Source organism: Bos indicus, chromosome 18, assembly GCF_029378745.1.
Source record: "Bos indicus isolate NIAB-ARS_2022 breed Sahiwal x Tharparkar chromosome 18, NIAB-ARS_B.indTharparkar_mat_pri_1.0, whole genome shotgun sequence".
NCBI classification, from domain to species: Eukaryota; Metazoa; Chordata; class Mammalia; order Artiodactyla; family Bovidae; genus Bos; species Bos indicus.
This window is the reverse complement of record NC_091777.1, coordinates 47,692,285-47,713,121: the sequence shown is the minus strand read 5'-3', so window position 1 is coordinate 47,713,121 and position 20,837 is coordinate 47,692,285. Positions and strand designations below refer to the sequence as shown.

The 20,837-nt window shown below is 37.8% G+C and overlaps 1 protein-coding gene and 1 non-coding gene across 11 annotated transcripts in view; one reads left to right on the top strand and one right to left on the bottom strand.

Moving 5' to 3' along the window:
* Window positions 1-18,321, top strand: part of ZNF568 (zinc finger protein 568) — a 28,079-nt gene extending 9,758 nt beyond the window's left edge. For 9 of the 10 annotated variants that reach the window (XM_070772034.1, XM_070772033.1, XM_070772036.1 and 6 more), the window contains 3 exons: window positions 11,632-11,758; window positions 12,022-12,117; window positions 15,356-18,321. In XM_070772034.1, the coding sequence (XP_070628135.1) occupies window positions 11,632-11,758; window positions 12,022-12,117; window positions 15,356-16,938 (1,806 nt within the window). In that variant the 3' untranslated portion in view covers window positions 16,939-18,321. Of the gene's footprint in view, window positions 1-5,318; window positions 9,772-11,631; window positions 11,759-12,021; window positions 12,118-15,355 lie in introns of those variants that run through there. The other variant, XM_070772029.1, reaches the window with a different exon arrangement.
* LOC139177389 (small nucleolar RNA SNORA25) lies at window positions 3,900-4,026 on the bottom strand. The gene has a single exon (XR_011561835.1). It is a non-coding gene; the product is annotated as a small nucleolar RNA SNORA25 (small nucleolar RNA).
* Window positions 18,322-20,837: the final 2,516 nt, after the last annotated feature.

The following is a 20,837-nucleotide window of genomic DNA, read 5'->3' as shown; positions in this document are numbered from 1 at the left end:
GACCTTTGTTGGCAAAGTAGTGTCTCTGCTTTTGAATATGCTATCTAGGTTGGTCATCACTTTCCTTCCAAGGAGTAAGCGTCTTTTAATTTCATGGCTGCAGTCACCATCTGTAGTGATTTTGGAGCCCCCAAAAATAAACTCTGACACTGTTTCCACTGTTTCCCCATCTATTTCCCATGAAGTGATGGGACCAGATGCCATGATCTTCGTTTTCTGAATGTTGAGCTTTAAGCCAACCTTTTCACTCTCCACTTTCACTTTCATCAAGAGGCTTTTTAGTTCCTCTTCACTTTCTGCCATAAGGGTGGCGTCATCTGCATATCTGAGGTTATTGATATTTCTCCCGGCAATCTTGATTCCAGCTTGTGTTTCCTCCAGTCCAGCGTTTCTCATGATGTACTCTGCATATAAGTTAAATAAGCAGGGTGACAATATACAGCCTTGACGTACTCCTTTTCCTATTTGGAACCAGTCTGTTGTTCCATGTCCAGTTCTAACTGTTGCTTCCTGACCTGCATACAGGTTTCTCAAGAGGCAGGTCAGGTGGTTTGGTATTCCCATCTCTTTCAGAATCTTCCACAGTTTATTGTGATCCACACAGTCAAAGGCTTTGGCATAGTCAAGAAAGCAGAAATAGATGTTTTTCTGGAACTCTCTTGCTTTTTCCATGATCCAGCGGATGTTGGCAATTTGATCTCTGGTTCCTCTGCCTTTTCTAAAACCAGCTTGAACATCTGGAAGTTCACGGTTCACATGTTGCTGAAGCCTGGCTTGGAGAATTTTGAGCATTACTCTACTAGCGTGTGAGATGAGTGCAATTGTGTGGTAGTTTGAGCATTCTTTGGCATTGCCTTTCTTTGGGATTGGAATGAAAACTGACCTTTTCCAGTCCTGTGGCCACTGCTGAGTTTTCCAAATGTGCTGGCATATTGAGTGCAGCACTTTCACAGCATCATCTTTCAGGATTTGGAATAGCTCAACTGGAATTCCATCACCTCCACTAGCTTTGTTCGTAGTGATACTTTCTAAGGCCCACTTGACTTCACAGTCCAGGATGTCTGGCTCTAGGTCAATGATCACACCATCATGATTATCTGGGTCTTGAAGATCTTTTTTGTACAGTTCTTCTGTGTATTCTTGCCATCTCTTCTTAATATCTTCTGCTTCTGTTAGGTCCATACCATTTCTGTCCTTTATCGAGCCCATCTTTGCATGAAATGTTCCCTTGGTATCTCTAATTTTCTTGAAGAGATCTCTAGTCTTTCCCATTCTGTTGTTTTCCTCTATTTCTTTGCATTGATCTCTGAAGAAGGCTTTCTTATCTCTTCTTGCTATTCTATGGAACGCTGCATTCAGATGTTTATATCCTTCCTTTTCTCCTTTGCTTTTTGCTTCACTTCTTTTCACAGCTATTTGTAAGTCCTCCCCAGACAGCCATTTTGCTTTTTTGCATTTCTTTTCCATGGGGATGGTCTTGATCCCTGTGTCCTGTACAATGTCACGAACCTCATTCCATAGTTCATCAGGCACTCTATCTATCAGATCTAGGCCCTTAAATCTATTTCTCACTTCCACTGTATAATCATAAGGGATTTGTTTTAGGTCATACCTGAATGGTCTAGTGGTTTTCCCTACTTTCTTCAATTTAAGTCTGAATTTGGCAATAAGGAGTTCATGGTCTGAGCCACAGTCAGCTCCTGGTCTTGTTTTTGCTGAGTGTATAGAGCTTCTCCATCTTTGGCTGCAAAGAATATAATCAATCTGATTTCGATGTTGACCATCTGGTGATGTCCATGTGTAGAGTCTTCTCCTGTGTTGTTGGAATAGGGTGTTTGCTATGACCAGTGCATTTTCTTGGCAAAACTCTATTAGTCTTTGCCCTGCTTCAGTCTGTATTCCAAGGCCAAATTTTCCTGTTATTCCAGGTGTTTCTTGACTTCCTACTTTTGCATTCCAGTCCCCTATAATGAAAAGGACATCTTTTTTGGGTGTTAGTTCTAAAAGTTCTTGTAGGTCTTCATAGAACTGTTCAACTTCAGCTTCTTCAGCGTTGCTGGTTGGGGCATAGACTTGGATTACTGTGATATTGAATGGTTTGCCTTGGAAACGAACAGAGGTCATTCTGTCATTTTTGAGATTGCATCCAAGTACTGCATTTCAGACTCTTGTTGACCATGATGGCTACTCCATTTCTTCTGAGGGATTCCTGCCCGCAGAAGTAGACATAATGGTCATCTGAGTTAAATTCACCCATTCCAGTCCATTTCAGTTCGCTGATTCCTAGAATGTCGACGTTCACTCTTGCCATCTCTTGTTTGACCACTTCCAATTTGCCTTGAATCATGGACCTGACATTCCAAGTTCCTATGCAATATTGCTCTTTACAGCATCGGACCTTGCTTCTATCACCAGTCACATCCACAACTGGGTATTGTTTTTGCTTTGGCTCCATCCCTTCATTCTTTCTGGAGTTATTTCTCCACTGATCTCCAGTAGCATATTGGGGACCTACTGACCTGGGGAGTTCTTCTTTCAGTATCCTATCATTTTGCCTTTTCATATTGTACATGGGGTTCTCAAGGCAAGAATACTGAAGTGATTTGCCATTCCCTTCTCCAGTGGACCACATTCTGTCAGATCTCTCCACCATGACCTGCCCATCTTGGGTTGCCCCATGGGCATGGCTTAATTTCATTGACGTAGAGAAGGCTGTGGTCCTAGGGTGATTAGATTGACTAGTTTACTGTGATTATGGTTTCAGTGTGTCTGCCCTCTGATGCCCTCTTGCAACACCTACCATCTTACTTGGGTTTCTCTTACCTTGGGCGTGGGGTATCTCTTCACGGCTACTCCAGCCAAGCGCAGCCGCTGCTCCTTACCTTGGACGAGGGGTATCTCCTCATCGCCGCCCTTCCTGACCTTCAACGTGGGATAGCTCCTCTAGGCCCTCCTGTGCCCACGCAGCCATGGCTCCTTGGATGTGGGGTCGGCCTCCCGGCCGCCGCCCCTAGCCTTGGGCGTAGGGGCGTGGGGTAGCTCCTCCCCGCCGCCCCCCCTGACCTTGGACGCGGGGTAGCTCCTCTCACCGTTCCTGCGCCGTCGCAGCCTGGCACTCTCGGCCGCCGCCCCAACCTCGGATGTGGGGTAACTCGTTCTAGAATATGGTTAAAATTATATTCCATGGCAGATTTATTTATATTTGAATAGACTACATAGCAGGTAAAAAAAAATCTTCTACAGCAATAAGTATAATAGTTTTATTGAGTACCTATTATGTACTAGTTATTTTGTGCTATAAATTTTACATAGCTTATTTCCTGTAATCATTACCAGAAGCTTGTGAAGTCGATATTATTTTAATTTTTACAGAAAAAGGAAATGAAGCACAGAGATTAAAAAACTTTCATAACTTCATGCATGAAGTATATAATAAAGAGGATTTAAACCCACTCAGCCTGACTCTAGGACCACACTCTTATGATACTGTACAAATGGAAATCCACTCCTAAGTGAAGAAATGTAAATTTTGCCAATTGACTGTTCATATTATTTGTCCATTTTATTTATTTATTTATTTTTATTTGTCCATTTTATGTTGTTAGTCCTTTTTCCACTTGAAATTAAGGAATTTTAAGAATGCGTGCTTCAGCATTAGGATTTATGCAGGTATCTTCTAATTTCTAATTTGTCTTCTAATTTGTCAGTTACATATTATCGTGTATCTTTTGTTGTATATAAACTTTAAATTTGAATAGTTATATCTAGCCTATGACAAGTATGGCATACAATAAGAATTCAATCAAAATTAATATGCAACATTAATTTTTATTGTTGTTAAACTTGGGGGACATTTATTTTTACTTTCGTATATCACCAGTCCTGTATATGAGTGGTTAAATCTTATCTCCTTAGGAAAACATAGCACTTTTGAGTGACCGTAATATTCTATGGAGAACTTCAATCTTTGGTCACAGCATTAAGAGCTCCCGGTTTTGGTCTCATAAGCCCTCTTTGAAATGACCTGTGCAACATTAATGAAATCTTTCATGAGTTGCCAATGTTGTCTTTTCTAAGATATCTTTCTTAATATTACAATATAGAGATAGTTTCTTTTCAAACCTTTGTTTTCCGTATTTAGTCTTTGATCCACCTGGAATTCAATTTTGTAATTGGTCCAAGGTAGGAATTGGCTGCTAATTATATCAGTAAAATTATTTTTGCATGTAGGAGACCAGTTGTTCCAATACTGTTTGTTAAATAAATACTTCCTTTGTGATGCCACTTTTACCATATACATGCTTAATCATTTCTAGGCTATTTATTTTTTATTTTTTTATTTTTTATTTATTTTTTGGCTATTTAGTTTTTAAACGTTTATTTATTTATTTATGGCTGTGCTGGGCCTTCATTGCTGTGTTCGGGCTTCTTAGTTGTGTTTGCTGCTGCTGCTGCTAAGTCACTTCAGTCGTGTCTGACTCTGTGCGACCCCATAGATGGTAGCCCACCAGGCTCCCCCATCCCTGGGATTCTCCAGGCAGGAACATGGAGTGGGTTGCCATTTCCTTCTCCAATGCATGAAAGTGAAAAGTGAAAGTGAAGTCGCTCAGTCGTGTCTGACTCCTAGCGACCCCATGGACTGCAGCCCACCAGGCTCCTCTGTCCATGGGATTTTCCAGGCAAGAGTACTGGAGTGGGGTACCATTGCCTTCTCTGCTTAGTTGTGGCAAGTGGGGGCTATTCTTTGTCTCGGTACCAGGGTTTCTCATTGCAGTGGCTTCTCTTGTTGCTGAGCTCAGGCTCTGGAGCATGCAGGCTTCAGTTGTTGTGGTATGTGGGCTCAGTAGTTGTGCATAGACTTAGTTGCTCCCTAGCATGTAGGATCTTCCCTGGACCAGGGATCAAACGCATGTCCCCTCCGTTGGCAGGCGGATTCTTTACCACTGAGCCACCAGGGAAGCCCATTTCTAGGCTCTTTATTCTGTTTCTTTAATCTGTCTACATCTATACCAGTACTATTGGAGAAGGCAATGGCACCCCACTCCAGTACTCTTGCCTGGAAAATCCCATGGATGGAGGAGCCTGGTAGGCTGCAGTCCATGGGGTTGGGAAGAGTCGGACATGACTGAGCGACTTCACTTTCACTTTCCACTTTCCTGCATTGGAGAAGGAAATGGCAACCCACTCCAGTGTTCTTGCCTGGAGAATCCCAGGGATGGGGGAGCCTGGTGGCTGCCGTCTATAGGGTCACACAGAGTCGGACATGACTGAAGTGACTTAGCAGCAGCAGCAGCATACCAGTACTATACTCTGTGTGTGTATGTGTGTTTACATTGTTTTAATTACTTTATAGTAACCCTGTTTGATTGATAGGGATCTGCACAAACAGTGTTCTAGTTTTTAAGAAATTTCTCAGCTACTTTGGGACCTGTGTGCTTCTCTTTGAATTTTAAAATCAGTTTATTTCCTATCTAAGGAAAAAAACCCGTTGGGATTTTAATTGGAATTGCAAAGAATTATAGACTACAGACCTTCCTGACTTACGTCTGTTAAACCCATCATAATTTGAAAATATTATAAATTGAAAATATATTTAATAATATTTAATACATCTAACCTTATGTTTCCACAAGTTCAGCAATGGAAAGTAATCAAGACTTTATGTGAAACCACCCACTATGGATACAAGGCTTTTTGGAAAGGCCTTTGAAATTTATTGCAAAGTTTGTTTGTAAGCAAAGGAATAAAAATGGTGGTGGCTTAGGTTACCAAATCATGTGACACATGTTTACAAAATAATCCTAGAACAGCATCACCCCCTCCTCCACTAGTTAGACCTATTCATCACTGAGGAAGCAACATGGAGGAGAATTGGCAAATTAATTTTAATAAGATGCCCAAGTCCAGAAGATGCAAATATTTATTAGTAATGGAAGACACATTCACTGGATGAATAGAAACTTTTCCCACACAGACAGAACAGGTCTTGAAGGTAACAAAAAACTTGCTTTAGGAGATAATCCCACATTTCGGATTATCTCAATTTATACAAAGTGATACTGAACCTGCCTTTAACTCTAAAATTACTCAACAAGTAGCTGAAAGCTTGGGGATGAAAGATTCCCTTCAAGCAGGAGACCCCAATCCTTTGTGGAAAAAATGAACAATATTTTGAAGCAAATTATAGCCAGATTCCCTCCTCCAGGGAAGTATTTGGCTATAGTTCCAAATTCCACTCCAGTATTCTTGCCTGGAGAATCGGCTACAGTCCATAGGGTCGCAAAGAGTCAGACATGACTAAAGGGACTTAGCCTGCACATCTAACCTACCAAACATCGTAGCTTAGTTTAGCCTACCTTAAGTATGCTCAGAACACTTACATTGGCTTATAGTTGTGGAAAATCATCTAACACAAAGCCTGTTTCATAGTAAAGTGTTGAATATCACATGTGATTTATTGAATACTCTAGTGAAAATGAAAAACAGAATGGCTGAGTGGGTACAGAATAGTTGTAAGAGTTTATTGGTTGTTTACCTTTGTGATCATCGGCTGACTGGGAGCTATGGCTTGTTGCCACTGCCCAGCATCACCAGAGAATATTCTACTACATATAGCTAACATGAGAAAAGATTAAAAATTTGAGGTATCTACATTTTCTTCACTTTCTCTCCATTGTAAAGTGGAAAATTTATAAGTCAAACTATTGTATGTTAGGGACTATCTGTAATCAGAGAATAATTGAAACATTTTTTTTCTATCACAAAGATGTTTCATTTTAAGAAAATCCACTAATATAATTTATCCTATTCAAGAAAAAATATAATCAGCTCCATAGAACTGCTAATTTTTCTTAAATCAGAATGTGAGACTTTTAGGAGGATATATTTATAAAATAGAAGTAAAAGGATACTTCCTTAACATGGTATTTTAAAAAATCATTCTACATACATAATAAGCTAAAAGCCAGAATCATATTTACTGTGGAAAATGAGACATAGTCCTACTAAAGTCAGGAATATGACCAGATTGCTCATGCTACCACATTTATTTACTAAAATTCTATATACATAAAGGGCTTCCCTCATAGTTTGGTCAGTAAAGAATCTGCCTGCAATGCAGATCTGGGGTTTGATTCCTGGGTTGGGAAGATCCTCTGGAGAAGGAAATGGTAACCTACTCCAGTATTCTCACCTGGAGAATCCCATGGACAGAGGGTCCTGGCAGGCTACAGTCTGTGGGGTTGCAAGAGTTGGACATGACTTAGTGACTACACCACCACCACCACTATATACATATAGAAAAGAGAAAAAAGGTAAAAGTTGGGAAGGTGCATACAAAATTATTATTTCTAGGTGATACATTTATGTGTGTGTGCACCTGAAGATGAAACAAGAGAATTCAAAACAGTATGGACACAAATTTAATATGCAAAAATTAATAACATTTCTATATATTAATACAAACCACAACCAGTTCAGAAATAAAATGGAAGCTGGGAATTCCCTGGCAGTACTGTGGTTAAGACTCAGCACTTTCATGCCATGGTCAGAATTCAAACCCTGGTTGGGGAACTAAGATTCTGAAAACCCTGTGGGGCAGCCAAATAATATATAAACTTTAAAAATGAATAAAGTAAAATGGAAGAAAGATGTTAAGAGTAGAAACAAAATCCTAAAGGAAAAAAAGATGTATATGGGAGAAAGAAACCTTTAAAACATTACTGAGACCTAGAAGAGGATTTGAGTAAATTTTTAATATATACTTTTAAAAAATAAAATTGTCATTATTAATTCAATATGAATTCTCTTTAATCTTCAGATTTATTGAAATCTCAGATATTCTAAATACACCTTTTAGAATAAGGCAGTTCTGTTCAAGCTGAGTGTAGAAGACATTTGGAAAATAAAAATGTATATAATATCCAAGAAAAAAACATGAAAAATACTGTGTATTATGCTCCAAGTTTTAGAAAGAATAACATTTATTTAATATTTGTATAACTTTAAGGAAAAAATATCCTTTTACAAAAAGTTGCCAGTCAGCATACACACCATAGAATTGATACATAATTACCTTTATGCCTTCACTGTAACAGAGAAGGCAATGGCACCCCACTCCAGTACTCTTGCCTGAAAAGTCCCATGGGCGGAGGAGCCTGGTGGGCTGCAGTCCATGGGGTCGCTAAGAGTCGGACACGACTGAGCGACTTCCCTTTCACTTTTCACTTTCATGCACTGGAGAAGGAAATGGCAGCCCACTCCAGTGTTCTTGCCTGGAGAATCCCAGGGATGGGGGAGCCTGATGGGCTGCCGTCTATGGGGTCACACACAGTCGGACACGACTGAAGTGACTTAGCTTAGCTTAGCTTCACTGTAAACTTTATTTCTAAAAAAGATTTATCATGTTAAGTATCTTAAAAATGAAGGAGAAGGAGACTGCTGTGATTACCAGCAGGACCTCTGGAAATGTTAAGGCTTCCTGTCAGGGCTAGGGTGATTCTCATCTTTTTCTTGGTTCTGTCTGATAGGACAATAAAACAAAAATTTAATGACACAAATTAAATTTATGTTTTTTGACAATCCCCTTTGTTCCTTGCTCCAAAAATGGAATCCTTGGCATATATACATGTAAAGAGCATCAATATCTTAGGAAAATAGACTGTTATAAAGCACTGATTCATCATTGTATACAGTTAGAAATTAACCCATATTTACTTTTGTTACTTGTTTTACAGTTTCTGTCAAGTCTTTTTGGATATGAAATTTATGCTCATACACTAGTTAGTGGGAAAGATGTTCTAATGGTAATTTACTAGAGGTAGTGAAAAACACGGTTTTTGTTGTTCCCTATTTTTTTAATGGTTCATATTCCATGAAAAGTGAAAGTGTTAGTCACTCAGTCATGTCCGATTCTTTGTGACGTTATGGACCAGACTCCTCTATCCTTGGAATTCTCTAGGCAAGAGTACTGGAGTGGGTAGCCATTCCTTCTCCAGGGGATCTTCCTGGCCCAGGGATCGAGCCCAGATCTCCTGCATTACAGGTGCATTCTTTACTGTCTGAACTGCCAAGAAAGCCCAATAAGGGTTATTTATTCCTGGAACATTTATTAAATGGTTACTGGGTGCCAGGCTCAGTTCTGCTTTTTTCACATTTTTTTGGTCTCATTTAGTCCTCATAACAACCCTTTGAGGAAAATGCCACTTTACAGATGAGGTTCAAATTTGGCTATTTGTTGAGTTTACACAGTTCGTTAAAAAAAGAAAAAAAAATTTTTGGCTATGCTGAGAGGCTTATGGGAATCTTAGTTCCCTGATCAGGGATTGAATCTGGGCCAAGGCAGTGAAAGAACCAAGTCCTAACCACTGGACTTCCAGGGAATTCCCACACAATTAGTAAATTTTGAGGCCAGGATTTGAACTCATGATGTCAGATTCTACAGCCTGTTGACCAATAAAAATATCTAAATCCAGTTTCATTTTGAGAGCTTAGTTCTTTGAAAAATTTTCAATCAACTATGTGTTAAATCAGGTTTCTTTTCAGCTTTTCTGCTTCTTTTCTGAGTAGAACAACAGGTCTTTATTCTTATACAGGTTGACTTTGTGGACTTTGGGCTCTGTTTTGGGCTGCAGATCACCTGGTCTTGACACAGGCTGTGGGATGGGCTCCCAGCTCCTCCAGATTGTGTTCACTCAGGTGAACGGGCGAGCAGCTTCCTGGGGCAAGCTCTTCACTTGCCCGATCACTGGAGTACATGGACCAAGTCAAAGGGTGTGTTAAAATACAAATTCAACTTGAGTACATTTTGAAGATCTTACTGGCTTTATTCCATGATTCATGAGTCAGAGAACTTCCAATCTAGCAGATATACAGGAACTTTGAGGAGCTATATACCAAGTTAATTTTACATGCAGAGGGAAAGGGGCAAGGAAGTTACAGTAGCAAAAAGCAGACTGGTTCTGGCCCGATTACTTTCCCTTAGGGGATGATAGGGTTTATCAGACAGATTACTTCACTAATGATCATCAGGTGATTTCTGCTTGGCTGGTTTAATAGTCCAGTTCTAGGAGAGGCTGAAACTAATTAAGTCTCAGTTTGGTGACATGAGGCTTAGCATAAGTGACTCCATTTTAGGTCTGTTGTCTTGTTTTTAACAGGTGTAAGCATTTTTCTCATGAAAAAGTATTGGGTTTTGTCAAGTGCTTTTTCTGCAGCTGTTGAGATGATCTTATGAATTTATTCTTTATTCTGTCCACATTGTGTATTACATTAGTTTATTTTCAGATGTTAAATCAGTATTGTTAAATCAGCATTCCTGGGATAAAGCCCACTTGATAATGGTTTGTAACTCTTTATATATGTATATTTTTTTGTTTGCTTTTAAAGAGCAGTTTCAAGTTCACAGCAAAGTTGAGAGGAAGGTACAGAGGTTCTCCATATACCCCTTGCCTCCACAGGTGCATAGCCTTGCCCATTATCAACATCCCCCATCAGAGTGGTACAGTTGTTACAATTGATGGTCCTATATTGACATATCATGTTCACCCAATGTCCAATAGTTTACACTCAGACTCACTCTTGGTGTTGTACAATCAATGAATTTGGACAAATGTATGTACATATATATATATGTGTGTGTATATATATGGGTGCTTGCCTGGTAGCTCGTTGGTAAAGATTGGTGTGTGTGTGTATATATATATTGTGTGTGTGTGTGTATATATATATATGTGTGTGTGTGTGTGTATATCTGCCTGCAATGCAGGAGACCAGGGTTTGATCCCTCGATCCGGAGGATCTCCTGGAGAGGCGAATGGCAACCCACTCCAGTATTCTTGTCTGGAAAATTCCCTTGACAGAGGAGCCTGGTGTGCTGCAGTTTATGGGTCACCAAGGGTCGGAAATGATTGAGCAACTAACATACACACACACATATATACATGTATCCATCATTATAGTATCATACAGAATATTTTCACTGACCTAAAAATCCTCTGTGCTTTGTCTACTCATTTCTTTCCTCTCCTCCAATGCCTGGTATCCACTAATCTTTTTACTGTTTCTATAGTTTTGCCTTTTCCAGAATGTTGTAGTGGAATCATACCGTAGATAGCCTTTTCAGCTCAGCTTCTTTCACTTAGTTACATGCATTTAAGATTCCTCCATGTCTTTTCATGGCTTGATAGCACATTTCTTTTTAGCACTGAGTAATATTCCTTTATCTGGGTGTACCACCATTTAGTTACCCACTTACCTTCTGTCTTTATTACTTCCCTACTATTCCCATGTCCTCTTTCTTATTAGATCACACAACTGCTTGGACAGGTTCTGAGCCTATGAATCATATCTGTGTCATCTCTGTCACAGCCCAATACAAATCAGTGACAAGTGTTTCCAGCTTCCTGCAAAATAAATGATGAATTAATAAGTTTGCTGATTAAGTAATAACACATTCCTACAGGGTATTTCTATTATGGTATATCTTCTCCCACAGTATAAATACAAAATTAAGTATTTAGAAATTAGAAAACTTGATATATGGTATCTGAACCCTGGATACTAGCTAAATGAGTTCTTGCATGTTTTGACCACAGTGTTTAGCTTTGATGACTTCAAATTGTGTTTTAACAGGAAACAGTGACATTTAAGGATGTGGCTGTGGACCTCACACAGGAGGAATGGCAGCAAATGAAACCTGCTCAGAGGAACTTGTACCGTGATGTGATGCTGGAGAACTACAGCAACCTAGTCACAGTGGGTAAGGATAGCTTTGCAGTCTTACATAGAATTCTGTCTTTGAAATATGTGAAGACTTCAACTTGCCATATGTCTGTAACTAGCATTTCCTGTCTTCATATGATTGTATGTGCTAGTCTTTAGAGTAAATGCTAATTATTTTGTATCACTGTGAAAGTTCCTCCATCATCTTTCGTAGGCCCTCCAGTCCCCAGGACTCAACCCAAGATCTGGATGGTTGTCTCCAGCATTAACATTCAGGTCCTTTGTTGTCTCTCAAAATAGGTTGTCAAGTCACCAAACCAGATGTGATCTTCAAGTTGGAGCAGGAAGAGGAGCCATGGGTGGTAGAAGAAGAAATGCTTGGGCGGCACTGTCCAGGTGAATAAGTGAAAAGGCAGGTCTGAATGAGAAAGCCACATAGCAGTTGTTCAGGAGGTTGATACCATTTCACGTTTTCCAAGATTTGCTTAAGTCTTCTAGAATGACAGAAGATATGAATGCCTTGAATTATGGTGACACTTCTAGATACTGTTCTTCTTATGTTGCAGCTCTCTTCCTTTTTTCAAATTTTAAATACTAAAACTTCCTAGCTCATTTACAGCCTTACTTTCAGGATTAGTGTCCCTTTCTATGATCCTTAATCTTTCTTATTCCTTTGCATTCACAGGTTTTCTTTTTTGTGTGTTCAATATTTGAATTAAATTCCCTTTCATTTCTTTTCTTCTTTCTATTTTGAAAAGCTTCAGATTTGTTTTGTAACAATACTCACACTTTCTGTTGTACTTCACAACTCTCACAATCCAATATAGCTTTGAAAGTCTCTGACTTACAGCTTGTTACCTCCTCCTTGCTTATTCACACCTTTCATTCCTTTAATTTTTTTGAAATATAATATAGGCACCCTTGGTTAAAAAATATTAACAATCCAAAAGGTAACATTAAAAAGTGAGTCTCTCTCTTACCCTTCACATTCAGTCCCTTTCTTTTCCAAGTTAAGTACACTTTTTTTCAGAGTCCTGCTGACCATTCTTGTTTATTTCACCATATGAATTTTATTTTTTTAATTTATTTTTTGTTTATTGGTGTTTTTTATTTTAAGGTGGAACAGTTTATTAAAGGAATTATGGATTTTTTTTTTTTTGGTCTGTGCTGGGTCTTTGTTGTTATGCGGGCTTTCCTCTAATTTCAGCGAACAGGGGCTTGCTACTCTTCTTTGGTGTGCACGGGCTTCTCATTGTGATGGCTTCTCTTGTTGCAGAGCACGGGCTCTAGGGCACTCAGACTTCAGTAGCTGTGGCTCTTGGACTCTAGAGCACAGTCTCAATAGTTGTGACGCACGGGTTTAGTTGCTCAACAGCATGTGGGATTTTCTCAGATCAGGGATCCGACCCATATCTCCTGCATTGGCAGGTGGATTCTTTACCAACTGAGCCACCAGGGAATCCCCGTCACTGTATGATTTTTAAATTTAACTATCTATTTCCAGAGAAAAACCTGTTGGATTTTTTTGCTGGGAATGTGTCAGAAGTATAAATGAACTTTCAGAGATCTGACATCTTTATACTGTCAAGGTTTTCTATCCAAGATCGTGTTCTCTGTCTTTGTTCGGATCTGCCTGTTTTGTATCCTTCAGAAATGCTTTCCAAGGTTTCTGTTTTACCTTTTGTAAATTTCTTACTAAGTTTATACCTAAGTAATAGACAAGAGAAAAAAAATAGTGCTAATGGAATTGGAAAGGACCCTATAAAACCATCTTTATTTACAGATGATAACATGATGTCCCTTAAAACACAAGAGATTCAACTTCAACAAACTTAAAGAGAATTCAGTGATATGGTAAGGTATCAAATTAACAAGTAAAAATCAGTTGTTTTCATGTATACTTCAACAACCAGTAGAAGATATAAGGAAAAGGAAACCGCATTAATAGTTGTAACAATATAGATAAAATACTATTCTGGATATGGGCATAAAACAATAATAAAAAAAAAAAGTCCTGTCTTCAGGGAGCTTATAATTTAGTGGGAACTAGAGTCCCTGAGATTTTGAAATTAAGAAAATATCTTTAAAAAAAAAACACTTTGTATTTAGTTGATAGTTGGCTATGTATAAAATTCTTAGGCCACACTGTCTTCTCTAGAGGTTTTTGTAGACAGTTCCCTGAAGACTTTAGATAGTCCTCTACTGCTCCTTGGATTTGAATGTTTTTTGGAAAAATCTGAAGCCTGATTGTTTTCCTTCATACATGACTTGATTTGTTTGTCTGGATGCCCATAGGTTTGTTTTTCTTTAAAGCTTTCGAACTTTATGAGACTTATTGATCAGTCAATATCAGTTTTTCCTTTCAGCTTTTATATTCATATTTTTTGGTTCTTATAGTGTCATATAGATCTGAATAACTGTCATTCCTCATCTTTGAATAAGGATATTTCCTGCTGGACCCATTGTTTACTGAAGAAGTGTTGGAGATTGTCTAGAAAAATACTCTGAGCTAGTAGGAAGCCTCTGTTGCTTGTATCGACTTCCTCTGTCACAGAGTTTTGTGTTAAGAGTTGGTTTGCTCTTCATTTCTTCTGAATCAGAGATTATTAGTTGCATGCTTTCTGTAACACTCAGTTTCTCTTCTACCTTCCTATGTCAATATCCTGCTTATACGAGAATAATAGCTATTTGCATTTCTGCAGATATTTGCATCTATTTAGTTCTGTCTTTCCTACCTTTTGACAGGGTCAGAACAAGATGATTATGTTCCACCAGGCAGTCTTAACACATCCAGATTCCATTGTTGTAAAAAAATGACTCATTCATTCTGTCCACAGGGTGTGCCTTCTGTTTGGGAGAACTCTGTTCACCATGCTTTCTGTCTGAGACAAGAAATAACAGCCACTGTCTCTTGGTTTCTTTCCTACCTATTTCTGTCTATCCTGACTTTCCTTATACTTTGGAATTGCAGTTTAGCTGCCTTTTAGTATAATTGAACACATATTTCTTTTTCTGTTTTTTCTTCATGTTTGCAGGGAGAGAAGATAGAGATGTTTAATTCCACCATGTTGAAAGAGGAAATTCTCTTCTGTATTTGATCCTATGGATCACCCTTCTTGGAAATGTCTTCTTTACTCTTCTGTAAAGGATTCTGATTTCTCCTCCATTTGTTTATTTTTTCTTATTCCCTTATGAACTGTGTTTTACATAATTCCTCTTCTCCAGCCCTCAAGAACATTATTGAAACTAGTTCTAAATTACATATGGACTCCTTTTTCCTTTATGTACCTTCATGATGTAGATGTGTTCCTGCCTTCAAATCAGTATGTAACTCCGGACTTTAAATTTATCTTCTTTTTTTCCAGCCCCACTCTTCTCCCTGCCTTTCAAGTACCTAAATCCTCCATTTTGTGTGTGTGTGTGTGTGTGTTTGTGTATTTGTTTGTGCTGCATGGCATGCAGGATCTTAGTTCCCTGACCAGGGATCAAACTTGCACCCCCTGCAGTGGAAGTACAGAGTCTTAACCACTGAACTTCCAGGGAAGTCCCCCCACTTTAGCAAATTTATGAAATGTTATCAATAGAGCAGTAGGAGAAATATTCAAAAGTCATAATTTTTGGTCCTCCATTTTAGAAGTTTGGAAAGTTGATGAACAGATCAAGAAGCAACAGGAAACCCTTGTGAGGAATGTCACATCCATCTCCAAGAAAACTCTGATTAAGGAAAATGCCGTTGAATATAAAAATGTTGCAAAAGTATTTCCTCTGGACTCAGACATTGTTACTTCAAGACAAAAGTTTTTCGAATGTGACTCACTTGATAAGGATTTTGAACATAGTTTAGACTTATTTAGTTATGAGAAAGGCTTTATAAAAAAGAAAAGTTATGAATGTAATAAGTATGGGAAACCATTTTACCATTGCTCATCCCATGTCATAACCCCCTTTAAGTGTAATCAGTGTGGACAGGATTTTAGTCATAGATTTGACCTCATCAGACATGAGAGAAGTCATGCTGGAGAGAAACCCTATGAATGTAAGGAATGTGGAAAAGCTTTCAGTAGGAAGGAAAATCTTATTACACATCAAAAAATTCATACTGGGGAAAAACCATATAAGTGTAATGAATGTGGAAAAGCTTTCATTCAGATGTCAAACCTTATTAGACACCAGAGAATTCATACTGGAGAGAAACCTTATGCATGTAAAGATTGTTGGAAGGCCTTCAGCCAGAAATCAAATCTCATTGAACATGAGAGAATTCATACTGGAGAAAAACCCTATGAATGTAAGGAATGTGGAAAAGCCTTCAGCCAGAAGCAAAATCTTATTGAACACGAGAAAATTCATACTGGTGAGAAACCTTATGCATGTAATGAATGTGGTAGAGCTTTTTCTCGGATGTCATCTGTTAATCTACATATGAGAAGTCACACAGGGGAGAAACCCTATAAATGTAATAAATGTGGAAAAGCCTTCTCTCAATGCTCAGTATTTATTATACATATGAGAAGTCATACAGGTGAGAAACCCTATGTATGTAGTGAATGTGGAAAAGCATTCTCTCAAAGTTCATCCCTTACTGTACACATGAGAAATCATACAGCTGAGAAACCCTATGAATGTAATGAATGTGGAAAAGCCTTCAGCAGGAAAGAAAATCTCATTACACATCAGAAAATTCATACTGGAGAAAAACCTTATGAATGTAATGAATGTGGGAAAGCTTTTATTCAGATGTCAAACCTCATCCGACACCAGAGAATTCATACCGGTGAAAAACCCTATGCGTGTACAGTATGTGGAAAAGCCTTTAGTCAGAAATCAAATCTCACGGAACATGAAAAAATTCATACTGGAGAGAAACCCTATCATTGTAATCAATGTGGAAAAGCTTTCAGTCAGAGACAAAACCTCCTTGAACATGAAAAAATTCATACTGGAGAGAAACCATTTAAATGTAATGAGTGCGGTAAAGCTTTTTCTCGAATCTCATCCCTTACTCTTCATGTTAGAAGTCATACAGGGGAGAAACCGTATGAATGTAATAAATGTGGAAAAGCCTTCTCTCAATGCTCATTACTTATTATACATATGAGAATTCACACTGGTGAGAAACCCTATGAATGTAATGAATGTGGAAAAGCATTCTCTCAAAGAGCATCCCTTTCTATACATAAGAGAGGTCATACAGGTGAGAAACGCCGAGTGTACTAAATGAATAAGACTTTCTTTTAAATTCAACCCAAGCTTTACTTAACTTTAAAATATCTTGGCATAATCTCAAAAAATGAACAAGATTCTTTTTAAAAAATTATAAAGCTTTATTGAAGGGCAAAAGATTGGAGTAAAGGAGAGAATGTAGATGGAAAAACCCAGTATTATAAAATGTCTGTTCTTCCCAACTTAATCTCTAGACCTGGTAGAGTTCCAAACATTTAACAGGAATTTTCTAGGATCTTTATAAAATGATTCTAAACCTCATATGAAATAAAAGTCTATGGATTGCTGAGATAATATTGAAAAAGAACAGAGAGGACATATCTTCTACCATATACTACATGTATAGCAAAGTTATGGTCATTTAATAGTGTTGTAATATTAGTACATTAATAGGTAGATAGAAAAGTTTTACAGAATAGAATGCCTAGAAATAAACCCGTGAATATATGCGAATTTGTTGTGTATTAGGCGTGACATCATAAATCAGTAGGAGGAACAGCCTAGTCAATAAAAATAGTTGGAGTACTTGAATCTCCATACTGGGGAAAATAAAATTACATACAACCTTACAGCATATAAAGAAACAGAATTCCAGAGGATTTGAACACTGAAATGTGAACAGCCAAACTCTGAACTTCTTGGAAGGAAATAACAGGATGCTGTCTGTGACTTTGAGGCAGGGAAACATTTTTTAAAAGGACCCTGTAGTTTCTCTTCTGGATAGACTTCCTAAAGAAATTCACAACTATGCATAAGAAATATATATATCTGAATAGAAAACAACCTATATATTGAAGGGCTAATGAATAAAATGTGATATTAAAATAAGGAATAGTATACAGCAGTTAAAAGTAATGAACTTGGTCTGTATTGTGTAACATGGGTTGTTATCTAAAATGTTGAGTGGGAAAAAATTAAGATCTAGCTGAAGCATACTGTAAAATAACATTCATGTAAATTGGAGTGAAGTCATTCACAAAAAATAGAACTATGTTTTTATTACTGAAATATGTATGTAAAACTATTTTAAATGGATTAAAAAGAACACATTAAATTATTGATAGTGTTGTCTCTGGCAGGAGATTAGGATTCAGGGTGTTGATCGAAGGGGGCTTTTAGCTTTACTTGTAATTTTTATGCCTTAAAAAGAGATGAATAGCATATAAAATGAATCTGAAAAGTTAATGATACATGATGGTGATAATGGATGTCTTAATATTGTTTTTGTACTTACTTCACAGAATTTATGGGTTAGGGGATGACAATGCATAGAGGAAAGTGTTATAATAGATTCATGTGCTCTATCAGATGCTGAACTGTTTTGTCAAAAATATTTCCAGAAAATTAGTGATTAAAAGTGATAATCCTGTTTACTAATTAATATGACATTAGCATGTCTCTTCAGTCTTATGCTTTTTTTTTCACATTCTTTATTTAGGACTTAATTTTCAACCAATTATATCTTAGATTCAAGAAGCATGTAATTATTTGCTAAAAATTTGAAAATCAGAGGGCAATGTGACAAATCAAATGTGATTTTTATTTAGAATTTTAGGGTATCATGATCTAATGATCCCTACTCTCTCAGTGTGTCTTGTTTTAGTTGACAACTTGTTGAATTCATAACTAATGAGTTAGTAATATGATTAGAGTCATTATGGAGAGAAAAAAATCTTGAGAAACTAACTCTACAATATTAGTCTTCTTACTCTGTACATTTCCATACAACCAGCATAAGCATTATTATTATTATAATCATTAATTATTACAATATTTTGAAACAAGAAAACCTTTTATTTTCTTGAGATCAGTTCAGTTCAGCCCGGTTGCTCAGTCGTGTCCAACTCTTTGCAACCCCATGAATCACAGCACACCAGGCCTCCCTGTCCATCACCAACTCCCGGAGTTCACTCAGACTCAAGTCCATCAAGTCATTGATGCCATCCAACCATCTCATCCTGTCGTCCCCTTCTCCTCCTGCCCCCAATTCCTCCCAGCATCAGAGTCTTTTCCAATGAGTCAACTCTTCACATGAGATGGCCAAAGTACTGGAGTTTCAGCTTCAGCATCATTCCTTCCAAAGAAATCCCAGGGCTGATCTCCTTCAGAATGGACTGGTTGGATCTCCTTGCAGTCCAAGGGCCTCTCAAGAGTCTTCTCCAAAACCACAGTTCAAAAGCATCAATTCTGCGGCGCTCAGCTTTCTTCACAGTCCAACTCTTACATCCATACATGATCACTGGAAAAACCATAGCCTTGGATAGCCTTAAGCAATTACGTAAAATTGCTTCACTCTTAACCTACAGATCATTTTATTTCTTCTACAACCCTTGATTTATGTACCTATTTGGTTTTGGTTGAAAGCAGTATGTGGTCTAAGACCCTGAGCAGTAATAACCGTTCCTCTGAAAGGATCTCATTCTCTGTTAAACAATAAGTGAATCAGCCCTTCAGGTATTTTTTTATTGTACCATCTCTGCAGTATTACTTGATGCACAGAAAACCATTAGTGTCTTTTTAAAAAGGTGATTATGATTTGGAATGTTGTTCAAAAGGAGTCTTTAGCTTTGAATGTTTGAATGTCAGTTGCATTTATTGGAAGCTAGTTTTACAAAATTAAATCATTCTTAGACTAAATTTATGAAGTACAATCATGACTAAGCTCAGTTTTACTTCAGTTAGTCATTTTTGAAGACTGACAATGACTTAAAATTATAAATAGCAGGCACTGATATTTATGAAATCAGCACTTTCCCAAAACTTAAATATCTAAATGTGTTGTCACTTCATAATCTCTTCTTTCATGGGTTTTGTGGTAAGTCCAATTTTGCAAGCACACTTTTTTGTAGACTTTTTAAAAAGTACTTTTCAAAGTTCATGTTTTATACACACAACAAAATCTGTGTAAATATTTTTAGTTGCAAAATTTGGGGGAGTGATCTAAACTCATTTTTCTCTCTGATTTTCTTCATGCTTCTTTATTTGGCTCATATCTCACTTTTTTTCTGTCCCATCCTTTACATAGTTTTGGAGTCAACAGAAAAAATTTAAATTTCCCTTACACTCATAACGACCACCTTATGTGCCTTTTTAGCCTGTCCCACTAAGAGTGGCTGTGCTGATTGGGTGATATATAGTGCCTGAGACTAAACCTGAATCTCAAGTCTAGGAAGGCTATTTTACTGTATGTCAACAAGAAGATGATCTTGTCTCTATAATTTTTTTCCTATCCTGAAGAGTAGAAATAAGGTCTAAGTGACTGAGATAACATAAAAATAATCAATCAAATCACAATAAATCCCTCTCCACTTGGATACACATGAACTGTTACTGCCTGATATTTTCCATTCTAGATTTCAGACTTAATTTGAAGTTTGCTGATATGAAAGATAAGGAAAAGAGAGAGAAAGGAAAACTACACTTTTGTGGAGATCACCAGCTGGATGGTCACCAGTTGCTAAAAATGCAGCAGACTAAGGCGAAACGTTTGGGAGTAAAGATAGGATGGAATTGAGTCATATTGTGGACATTCTTTTACCTGTAATTTGCCAGAGGCAGATCTTGAGATGAGAATTCCCACACAAGTGATTTATTAAGTGCTCCTAGAAAGAGTGGTAAAGGCATGAAGGAAGTGGGACAGGAAAGAAGTTAAGAGCATCATCTCCAGCTGTAGTCCTGCCATCTGTCATTTCAGCCAGATCACCAAGGGAATTCTAGAATGTAAGCTCTGCCTTATACTCCCCTCTCTCTGAGCTAACTGCTGAAAATCTTTGACTGCTACTTACCACTGAGTTCCTCTGTAAGAATTGCCTTCGGATGAAGAGAGCTGCATCATGCATGGCTACACTGCCTCCCCAAGGGCAATTTAGAGAAGTGCGAAGAGCCATCTCAGT